Source organism: Jaculus jaculus, chromosome 12, assembly GCF_020740685.1.
Source record: "Jaculus jaculus isolate mJacJac1 chromosome 12, mJacJac1.mat.Y.cur, whole genome shotgun sequence".
NCBI classification, from domain to species: Eukaryota; Metazoa; Chordata; class Mammalia; order Rodentia; family Dipodidae; genus Jaculus; species Jaculus jaculus.
The window spans coordinates 9,892,026-9,903,810 of record NC_059113.1 but is presented as its reverse complement, the minus strand read 5'-3'; the positions used below and the strand labels follow the sequence as shown (position 1 = coordinate 9,903,810).

The following is an 11,785-nucleotide window of genomic DNA, read 5'->3' as shown; positions in this document are numbered from 1 at the left end:
GCCTCTGAGACCTCACGCCTGTGAGAGAACAGATGCAAGGCCTCTGAGACGTCACTCCTGTGAGAGAACGCTAGAAGGCCTCTGTGACCCACACTCCTACATATTTCCTGGCAGATTTTCCTGTATGCTAGACCCATGTAAGTTTATTTGAAGCAAGGTTTGACTTGTTTCAAGATATATTTTGTTTTCTATTTCTCATCCTCCATTCACACCAGGCAGGTTCTAGGTATCCTAAACATGTATGAAACAAAGATGCCCGAGAGCACCTGTGTGTGTGAGATGTGATGGGAGTGCTTGAACAGCTACCATGAAAAGGCAAAAAGGCTAGAAGAGACTAAATGTATATACTATGTTCACCAAACTTCCCAGTAAACAATTCTCTTAATGTTCATATCCAGATATTAATGTTACTCTCACTTTTGGTTAGAGAACCTTCTCTTTTCAGATAGCGGTGACCTTGGGACGACTCAGAAAGCACCATAGTGCTGAGAAGAAGTGACAGAGGAGAGCTCAGCACTGCAGTATCTCTATCACACCTTCCAAGGCTCAGGGCCCATTGAGGAAAAGGTAGCGAAAAGAAAAGAGCCAAAGGAAGGGCAGGATTCCTTAAAACGTGCTCCTCCAGACATAAAATGACCTGGATGTCCATGACCTCCTACTGCCTGACACTACCTACACAAAACCATCATAAGAGGAGGAAAAGATCATGACATCAAAATAAAAGAGAGACTGATTGGGAGGAGGAGAGGATATGATGGAGAATGGAGTATCAAAGGAGAAAGTGGGGGCAGGGAGGGAATTATCATGGAATATTGTTTACAATTATGGAAGTTGTCAATAAAAAAAGGAAGAAGGAAGGAAGGAAAGGCTAGAAAGGGCAACCTGCAAAACACCGGGTTATAAAAAACAGTCATGTCCTCATGACGTACTACAGTGAAGGAGGCACAGGAGCAAGACAGCTTTTTATATGCAATCAGCCAGGGACAAGAGGTCCAAGGAGACACCACCTTGCCCACCCTGGCAGGACTAGAACCTGTGTCTGACCCAGTTCTTCCAAGATGGCTGCAGGCAACCCTCCCCCGCAGCTGCTTCCCGCTTCCTCCTCAGCTCCGCACACCTCTGGGCTGGCCTTTCCTGGGTCGGCCTCTTGGGTCCACCAACCAGTTGGTTCTGGCCCTTACACAGCTGAGTGATTATGAGACTCATTCTAGCTGCACGTTTGATCTGCAAATGGGCCAGGCACCTATGTGTAGCTCTCATTTTCCTGCTTCTGAGTTTGCTGGTCCTTGCTTTAGTAAGCTCTCTTCCCTGCAGGACAGGATTTACTTGCCTGGGCCTTTTTCTATTTATTTTCTACACACGGTTGGTTGTTCTCAGATGTTGTTTTGCTACATGGATGGATCTCTCTGATGTCTTATGTGAGGGGCTGTTTGACTTGGGCTTTGCTCTGCGTGTGTTTGTTCTGTCTTCCCTCCTCCTTTTGACTTGGGCATCCTGCCAGTTCTCCCTCTGGATCCTAATTCTCCCTAAAACAAAACCCATTTAATTCATAATCCACCCTCCTTAGAGTCCATGTTTTTCCATTCTTTGCTAGCTCAGATATGAATCCCAAAGTTTGGGGCTGGAAAGATTGCTCGGTGGTTAAGGCGCTTTCCTGCAAAGTCTAATGACATGGGTTCACTTCCCTGGCACCCACTTAAAGGCAGATGTACTAAGTGGCACATGATGGAGTTTGTCTGCAGTGGTGAGAGGCCCTGCTGTGTTACTACCTCTGTCTCTCTTCCTATCTCTCTCTGCCTGCAAATAAAGAAATCAATAAAAATATTTAATAATAATAAAAAAAAGAAGCTGGATGTGGTGGTGCATACCATTAATGCCAGCACCTGGGAGGCAGAGATAGGAGGATCGACATGAGTTTGAGGTCATCCTGAGACTACACAGTGAATTCCAGGTCAACCTAAGCTAGAATGAGACCATACCTCAAAACACAAAACCAAACAAACAAAAAAATCGCAAAGTTTGGTTGCACAAGCCTGGGATCTCCTGCTTCTTTATGGAATTGAATCCTGCCCTCAACAGGGTTGGACCACAGATTGGTTACGAGGGTCACAACTGTGAAGAGACATATTATTCAGCAGTTTGCTGCTGCGGCTTCCCTAAAGTAAAGATACAGAGTCATTTTGGGCAGTTTCCATTTAATTTAACATTTATTTTCATTTATATCCAGATGTCACATTTTCTACATTAAAATATAGTCATGCTGACTCCCCCCACCCCATCCCCTTGGACAGAAATGTGAAGAGCGTCACACGACTGGAAAGCTGGAATGCACAGAGTGGGGACGGTTCTGCTGCACCTGAGTGACACACACAAGACCGACGGCAGACAGGGCAGAAGGGCAGAGCTCAGGGCTCATGTCAGGAGGAGCAGAAACTCATGGAACACCGTCACTTGGGCCACAAGATTTCCCTGAAAGGTAGCTGGGTCAAAAAGCTTGGGGATTTTCCAAAGGCTGCTCTTGAGCAGAGTTTAAAACATCCGTGAGCCTCAGAGTGCTCAGGCCCTGCTTAGCGCTAAGGCCACCGCGAGCACACAGCAGCAGGCGGGCTTTGCTCCTCCACCCGCACCCACTCGTCCAGACCCGGTTCTCCCGCCGGCTCCACTTCTGCGACCTCTGCATGGAAATCCAGCAAGGAGCACCGACAGGACAGCTCACCACCACCAGGTATGTGCCAGCTGTGCAAAGGTGCACGCTCTTGCACTCACAGACACATGCTGTGTAGGGATCCCAGCTCACAGGTTCTGAAAGTAAAACTCCTTGTGCAAATCTTCACCTCATAGGAAAGAGCAAGTGGAAAGTAAAACCAATCTGCTCAGACCAGGACTGACCTCCAGACACAACCACGACCCACAGGAAGTGCTCAGGAACGAGCCCTGCTGCTTCCAAAGGAGAGTTCTTCCACACTTGTCTTGCCCCTGAACTTGAGACCAAAGCATCTTAACTTAAAAGCAGTGACATTCTTGAGGGAGGCGCGGTAAGGCCTGAGACCCCAACAAAGACACAATTAGCAACGGCACTATGTACAAACACACACACCAGGAAGAAACCGGCGCCTCAGCCCTGCAGCCACTTTGAACAAAGCACTAGACGTCAGGCTTTTCGGATCAGGGATATTTTAAAGTCGGTGAGCAGTTTAGAACATTGCAACACTGGCACAGTGCGTCACCTACTCTTTGTTTTTAATTACGGGGGAACAGGTAAACTCCCACACAAAGGTGGGGATGGAGGAGTGCAAAAGGAATCAGGAAACAGAACCAGTACTTCACAAGAGGGTCACCACAGAAGCAGCAGCAGCTAGTGCTTTGCAGAGTCTCGAGGGTAAAATTCGCTCAAGGTGCTCTGAGGGATTCTCTTCAGCATTTCTTTGGGGAAGATTCGGAGCAGCTGCCAGCCAATGTCCAAAGTCTCGTACACAGTGCGGTTTTCGTAAGGACCTAAAAAATTGAGACTGAATTAATGACAAAGAACTTCCAAATGATCAGTGTTGATCAGTATTGATTCTGTTCTATGACTAGCAAGCAATGTGGCCATCAAGTGTAAGAAAGAAAAGATAGGTCAGGACTCTTAAGACTGATGAGTCGTTGGGGCAATGAGGGCACCCAGTACACAGGCAATCAGAGAGAAGTGAGTGTCCTCGGGTTAGAGCCAGCAGGCAGCCTTAGCAGTGCTGGGGGAAGGGGCCGAGCTGAACCTTGACAAGCGTGTAGGATCCCTGAACATATACACCAGGCCCAGGGTTTTGTCCACAGACTAGTCAAAAGCAGTCTCCGCCAGACACAGCGTTCAGAGGAGCAAAGGCTGGGTTTGTAGGAAACCAACAGAGATGCTGACGAGGCCTTAAATGCTGGTGAAACAGAACGGACCACAGGTCAGAGGTCTTCAAAATTGGTATTTACTGGGAGAGAGTCTCATGTCAGCCTCAAACTTGTGATCCTCTGCTTCCATCTCCAACCAAATTATTATCTTTAATAGAAGAAGTCTCCCCCAATAAATAAATCTTCAATTGTAGAATCAAAAATGGCTGGGGTTCTGCTTTCTCTTGTTTCAGGTTCTGCACTTAAACAACAAAACTTTCAACAAGCCTGGGTATGTCACTTACTGACTAAGCACCTGCCTGGCATGGGTCGGTTCTTTCCCTAGTACTGCCGCCCCTACCTCAAATAAACAAACTATCCTGCATGTCTGGGTGGCTCTAGTAAAGTGCGCCATGTGAGCATTACTTCAAAGTCGCAGCCCGTTGTATCTACGCTCAGGTCAAGATGGAGCACTTCTAGCTCCAGCATGGGCACCAGTCTGAACACTCCCATGTACCAAGAAGGAAATCCAGCACGAGCTCTTCAGTAGAGGGACAGAGGGACGTGCACCCTGGAGCCACAGAGAGTGGTAGGAAGCTGACACCGGCGGCCAAGGGTGATGGGACAGGGCTCTGGACTAGGTCCAAGTGAGACCCAAGGCGGTCACCATCACCCACAACTTCCACACAGACTCTCCAGCCCCACATAGATCTGCTAACTCAGTTAGCATTATAATTTAAGAAAGATTCCCAGTTGAGTCAAAAGCAAACTGAGTTTGAAAAATATTGCACTAAGACTTTGAAGTGGGATGCACACAGATTAGGCTAAGCCATCTAAAAGGAGATCATGAGTGAGCAAGTATTTGATCACTGGAGTATAACCAAGGAAGGCTAAGAATACTGCCCTGCTGCTAAACCTAGTTAGCTGGACAAAGATCCTGCCAGAAGCCAGGCGTGGTGGTGCATGTCTTTAATCCCAGCACTTGGGAGGCAGAGGATCCCTGTGAGTTTGAGGCCACCCTGAGACTACACAGTGAATTCCAAGTCAGCTTAGACTAGAGTGAGACCCTACCTCAAAAAATCAAAAGAAGCTGGACGTGGTGGCGCACACCTTTAATCCCAGCACTCGGAAAGCAGAGGTAGGAGGATCGCCATGAGTTCAAGGCTACCCTGAGACTACAGAGTGAATTCCAGGTGAGCATGAGCTAGAGTGAGATCCTACCTCGAAAAACACAACAACAACAACAACAACCACAAAAAAAAAAAAAAAAAAAAAATCAAAAGAACTTGACCAGGATGTTGCTAGGCAGGAAGGTCAACTGGGACAAAATGCTGGTTCTGGGTCACAATGAGTTCTCAAGGGTCATAACATAAACAATGACGTCTGCATGACAGGTACAGATGTGGGAGCTTTAGAAAGAGGACAAAGATTCTATGTAGCAATTTGAAATTGTTTGGGGTGAGAGAGCAGAACAAAAGGTAACTCAGCTTTTTATTGTATTAATAATTGTGCAAGTGTGAATCAGATGCTGCCCATAGACTCATGTGTTTTGAATGCTGGGTCCACAGCTGGTGGCAATCTGGGTGGAGTGGGTATTGTTGGGAGACGGGCTTTGGGGTGCTATAACCAGCTCCCCCTTGCCAGAGGTCAGCTTACTCTCTTACTGTTATTTTCCACTTGCCATGGCAGAGGTGATGTCAGCCTCTGCTCCTGCCATGCCTTCCCTGCTATCACGAAGCTTCCCTTGAGACTGGAAGCAAAGTAACCCTTTCCTCCCATGAGCTGCTTCTGATCGATGTTTTGTCCCACAGCACCAGGGTTAACTACAACAATTAAAGGAGAGGAAGATGAATAATGAGAAAAATAGATGAAACCAGATGACTCAGAAAAGTTCAAAAGCCCCGATGCCAAAGGAGATTGTTGCTGATAAGCTGCAAGGAAAAGAGCTGGCAACGGGCATGGCAAGGGGCAGCGGGCTCAGCAGAGCAGCAGAGGATGGAAAAACATGGTGGCAGATCAGAAAAGGGATGATCAAGCCAGGAGTCCTCTAAGGTATTTAAAGGCAGAGGGGAAGAAGCCAGAGACTGAGAGAGGAAGAACTGCTTGAATCAGAGGGAAATGTGAATGGAGCCCAACATACATCTCTCAGACAGGAAGGAGAGCTTAGAAATTACATGAGACTTGTCGAAAGGAAAAAATGTTATCTTACCCTGAGTAATAAAGTTTCTTTCAAACTTTTGCAGAAATTCCAAGTAGAGAAGATCGTCCGAGGTCAGGGCTTCTTCCCCAACTACGGCTTTCATGGCTTGTACGTCCTTACCAATAGCATAGCACGCATACTGAGGAAAAGAAAGGCAGGTATAAAACAGAGGCATAACCCGGAAACATATGCTGCAGCTCTCTTCACAGATCCCACAAGACTACCCAACACAATTCACTTAGCGTTCCTGACAAAGCATCAGAAGGGCTATTTTGTTCTTCAGGCATGGGATGTGCAGACATCAATAACGCGCTACAAAAAATACACTTCCCATCCAGTAACTTACAATTCATAGAGCATCTGAAAAACCAAGCTCTCAGTTAAGCCTTGGGAAGATCTACCTCCAAGTTACACCCCAGCCACTTGTGACATTATAGGCTTACCGTTGCTACGTGATGGTCAGTGTTTTTCTTGGTGTACAATTTTGTACGATTACAGGAATTAGGGAATTCACATGTAAAACTGTACGCTTTAGTATTTCAGTGATTGTTTTTAATATATTAAGACATATGCTGGAATATCTAGTCAGGAATAGTCTAATTAAAATGACCTTACTGTTTTGTTTTCCTTTTGTTTATTTATTTATCATATATTTTTGGCTTTGGTTTTTCAAGGTAGGGTTTCACACTAGCCCAGGCTGACCTGGAATTCACTATGTAGTTTCAGGATGGCCTTGAACTGATGGCGATCCTCCTACCTCTGCCTCCTGAGTGCTGGGATTAAAAGGTATGCACCACTATACCTGGCCCTGTTTTCCTTTTATTCAAAAAACTTCTTTTGCTGGGCATAGTGGCGGATGCCTTTAATCCCAGGACTTGGGAGACAGAAGTTGGAGGATTCCTGTGAGTTTGAGGACAGCCTGAGACTACACAGTGAATTCCAGCACAGCCTGGGCTATAGCGAGACATTACCTCAAAAATCCTCCTGCCTTAGCTTCATGAGCTGTGATTACAGGGGTATGCTAGCACGCCCTGCCTCAGCAGGCAGCTTCCATCCTCATCAGCAGCCCCTATGCTTATGAGAAAGCAGCTACTTCAGTTCAACGAATGGCGACCTAGCTGCAAATACACACAGAAATTCTACTTGGATGAGGAAGAAAATAAGTGGTCAGAGGAAGAAGAGGGAGTAAGGCAGGAGGACGACCGGGCTGAGGAGAGAGGCGGCAACTTCTTTCCGACACCACGAATGAGGGCGCACATACCAGCTGGTTGGACACATCAGCATGATCCTTTCTGGTCATGCCTTCGCCAATCGCAGACTTCATTAACCGGGAGAGCGAAGGCAGCACATTAATAGGTGGGTAAATCTTGGGTAGAAAAGAAAAAAGTCACATTTAAGTAGATAAGCCTTCCTGGTAGCAAAGAAGCTCAGTCACTAGGACCTCAAAGTCACACGAGTCTGCTGCGCTGATTTCTTAGATGCATGCGCCTATCTTGGGGGTGGGGGGGGGGGAGGCACTATGAGAACCACTTCTGAGAACTACATCTGTAAGAGTAAAATCTATACAACAGTACGACACTGTTGAAAAGCTTCAACATCTGGATGGTAGTATCACAGTTCAGTTTAAAAAATGTTCTGAGCTCTGACTGAAAAAAATTTACACAAATAAAAAAAGAATAACTTTGTGTCAGGGCTGGTGAGCCTGGTCCCTAATCCAGAACATATAAATGACCTAAACGTGGATCTCCACAGTGGCTTTGCCCCTCCTGTCTTCTCACAGGCAGCTCTTCATTCCTTCTCAAACTAATGAAGTTTCTCTAAACTTAAAACTGATCAACAACAATTCCATAAAAAAGATGATCTTAGAAGCCAATACCTATTTAAAAACCATGAAAAGTTTGTTTGGGGGAGCTGGGAAGATGGCTCAGTGGTTAAAAGTTCTTGCTTGCAAATCCTGCCAGCCCCAGATCCAATTCTTCAGTACCCACATAAAGCCAGATGCACAAAGTAGCACATGTGCCTGGAGTTTATAATACTCTCAAATAATTTTTTAAAAAATGTTTCTCTATTAATAAGATTTGTAAATCAGACAATTATTGCATAGAGACCCCCAAAAGGACAGTAGACTCTATTTAAAGGTCCAATAAAGAAAAGTGTTAATTCTAATTTCTAACACTGCCCACACCAGCATTTCAGCGTACAGAAATGACACTTCGACTGCCATATTAAACACAAGTCTAGCTGGTATTTCCCAAGCACTACAGTTCTAAAGACCCCGTAGAGGAACTGACTGATGAGGCTCTGCAAGCCTCCAGCACTGCGCATGTCAGTACCTGTCTGTTGTGCAGCTGTCTGTCCACATAGATCTGCCCCTCAGTAATATACCCAGTCAGATCAGGGATGGGGTGAGTGATATCTGCCAGAGAAAGACATAAGGCATTCAGCACATGGTCATCTCACATAAGCAGACCCCCAGGAAGCCAGTGTGCTACACACGGTGCGGCCTGCAGGAGCTAAAACAGAACAATGTTCCGCAATGATGGAATGCTACTGTCTAACACGGTGGCCACTGTCCAAATGGGGCTGCCAACTGGATGAAATGTGGCTAACAAACCTGAAGTGCTGAGTTTCAGCGTTAAATACAGAGTCAAACGTGCTTAGTGGTTACCACATTATACGGCCATTTTGTTTGTCTGGCTACAGCTGTTCAGACATGTTCACACTACATAGTAAACTGGCTGTAGTCCCTGTTCTAGGTGTTTTCTCTTCAGTTAAAAAAAAAAAAAAAAAAGCCATTTTAAGCACAGAGTTCCCTTATAGAAACTTACCAACTTTATGCATATGGACAGAACATTCTTAGTTGGTGGCTCTGTGACATTTATCCATGCAAATACAGGGTGCTGGGGCAAGGCAATTCAAGAAGCACCAAAAGGATCCTATCAAAGAAGATCACGTGAGGCTGGCGTGGTGAACCACACCTTTAATCCAGCACTCAGGAGGCGAAGGCAGGAGGATCACTGCAAGCATGAAGCCAGCCTGAGACTATGTGGTCAGTTCAAAGTCAGCCTGAGCTAGAGTGAGACCCTACCTTGAAAAACAGATCACATGAGGTGTATTTCAAAATATCATAATTAAAACATGCAAAATACTTTGTGGCCTCTCCTTTGGAACAAATCCTTTTCACATCCTTGGCTATACACTGTGACAGTTGGTATAAATTATGAACCAGACTGTCCAAGTTGTTAACTTATCATTCCCTAACTTGATAAATTACCTTTCTGGGCCTCAGGCTACAGCACCCATCCCAATATCACAAGAAAGATCAAATGAGTGAACAGTTACAAAGAACTCAGAACAGTGCTCAATTACAGTAACTAAAAAGTGTCTTTAAAAACCAATATAGGGACTGGGGTAGGCAGCTGGCGGTGAGGGGGTGGCCCTGAATAGGGGCTGTGGCGGTGCGCGGGGACACGGCTGGCTGCGGTGGCTGAGGGATTGACTAGAAACTACGAAAGTTCCTGTGGAATTGAAGTAGAATTTCATAAGAGCATAATGGATGGAGAAGAGAAAACCTATGGTGGCTGTGAAGACCCTGATGCCATGTATGTCAAATTAATATGTTCTTTTTTTAAAAAAAAATTTTTTTGTTTACTTTTTATTTATTTATTTGAGAGTGATAGAGAGAGAAAGAGGCAGATATAGAGAATGGGCGCGCCAGGGCCTCCAGCCACTGCAAACGAAATCCAGATGCATGCGCCCCTTGTGCATCTGGCTAACGTGGGACCTGGGGAACCGAGCCTAGAACCGGGGTCCTTAGGCTTCACAGGCAAGCGCTTTACCGCTAAGCCATCTCTCCAGCCCATCAAATTAATATCTTCTGATGGTCACAAATTTATTGTGAAAAGAGAACATGCACTAACATCGGGAACAATAAAAGCCATGTTGAGTGGGCCAGGTCAGTTTGCAGAGAATGAAACCAGTGAGGTCAATTTTAGAGAGATCCCTTCACATGTGCTATCAAAAGTATGCATGTATTTTACCTACTAGGTTCGCTACACTAACAGCTCTACTGAGATTCCTGAATTCCCAATTGCACCTGAAATTGCACTGGAACTGCTGATGGCTGCCAACTTCCTAGATTGTTAAATAAAATAAATTATAATAATAATAATAATAAAACAATATAGGAAGCTGGGCGTGGTGGTGCACGCCTTTAATCCCATCACTCGGGAGGCAGAGGTAGGCGGTTGGCCGTGAGTTCGAGGCCACCTGAGACTACATAGTGAATTCCAGGTCAGCCTGAGCTAGAGTGAAACCCTACCTCAAAAAACCAACAAAACAAAACCCAACATGGGAGGAGCTACAGATGTGGCTCAGTGGGCACACCGCAGTAAACATTCAGTCATGGGTCTCCCCAGCATGGCATAACCAGGTGAGGGTAGAGCACTCGCAGTAAACATGCAGTCATGTGTCTCCCCAGCATGGCATAACCAGGCATGGGTAGAGCACCTTCACAGTAAACATGGAGTTAGCTGTAAGTCTCCCTAGCACTGCATAAACCACACGTAAAAGTGACATCTGAGCTGAAGGCAGTGGGATCAAAACCTCAAGGCCAGCCTTGGCTATACGGTAAGTTTGAGGCCAGACTGACCTACAAGAGACCTGCCTATAGTAATAAATATGCCAAAATAAAAAGGCATCACCAGCTGGGTGTAGTGGCACACGCCTTTAGTCCCAACACTCAAAAGGCAGAGGTAGGAGGATCTTTGTGAGTTTGAGGACAGCCTGAACTTCAGAGTGAGTTCCAGATCAACATATGCTAGAGTAAAACCCTGCCTCAAATAAATAAAGACAGCTGCTTCTGCCAGAGATTCAAAAGTCTTTCTTAAGTCTTGTAGTCTTTACCATCTGAATCTTTAACATAAAAACTACTTTATGTTTCAGAAACACTTAGATTTAAAACAAAAATCCCCAAGTAGACTGAGTTAACTACATTAACCAGAGATCACAAATTCTTAACATTCTTTTACCTACTAACAGCAGGCACTGAATATTACATAATAATCAAAGCATTAAAATTCAAATTAAGAAAACTGTTTTTCAGGCTAGAGAGATGGCTTAGCAGTTAAGCGCTTGCCTATGAGCCTAAGGACCACGGTTCGAGGCTCGATTCCCCAGGACCCATGTTAGCCAGATGCACAAGGGGGCACACGCATCTGGAGTTCGTTAGCAGTGGCTGGAGGCCCTGGCGCGCCCATTCTCTCTCTCTCTCTGTTACTCTCAAATAAATAAATAAATAAAAAGAAAACTCTTTTTCATCCATTAAGAGGTAAGGATAATTATGAGTAACTTTCAAATGAAAGTTTTAATTTAAGTATATCCATCTATTTTGAGGCAAACTCTCAGAAGAATTTCAAAAAGGCAGATGGTCTTCAGCTCCAAGCTCTTCCAGCGGCTACTCTGTTATAACCAAAAGTGGGCACTTACCGTCATTGGGCATGGTGAGAATAGGGATTTGGGTGATAGAGCCATTTCTACCTTCCACTCGACCAGCACGCTCATATATTGTGGCCAGATCTGTGTACATGTAGCCTGGGAACCCTCGCCGACCAGGGACCTCTTCCCTAGCTGCAGAAACCTGATAGTAAGCCAAAAAGAATGTTATATTATGGTATGAAAAATAAAGTTTGGTTAAAGTGTATCTGAATGTGCCCAAACTACAGAGTTGAA

The 11,785-nt window shown here is 45.3% G+C and overlaps 1 protein-coding gene and 1 pseudogene across 1 annotated transcript in view; one reads left to right on the top strand and one right to left on the bottom strand.

The window, feature by feature from the left end:
• Nucleotides 1–2,188: 2,188 nt before the first annotated feature.
• Nucleotides 2,189–11,785, bottom strand: part of Atp6v1b2 (ATPase H+ transporting V1 subunit B2) — a 28,399-nt gene continuing 18,802 nt past the window's right edge. Inside the window, exons 10-14 of the mRNA XM_004669690.2 lie at nt 11,543–11,693; nt 8,389–8,471; nt 7,317–7,421; nt 6,065–6,194; nt 2,189–3,495 (exon numbers count right to left, since the gene is read on the bottom strand). Coding sequence (XP_004669747.1) covers nt 3,356–3,495; nt 6,065–6,194; nt 7,317–7,421; nt 8,389–8,471; nt 11,543–11,693 — 609 coding nt within the window. The 3' untranslated portion in view covers nt 2,189–3,355. The remainder of the gene's footprint in view (nt 3,496–6,064; nt 6,195–7,316; nt 7,422–8,388; nt 8,472–11,542; nt 11,694–11,785) is intronic.
• Nucleotides 9,608–10,213, top strand: LOC105944849 (annotated as a pseudogene).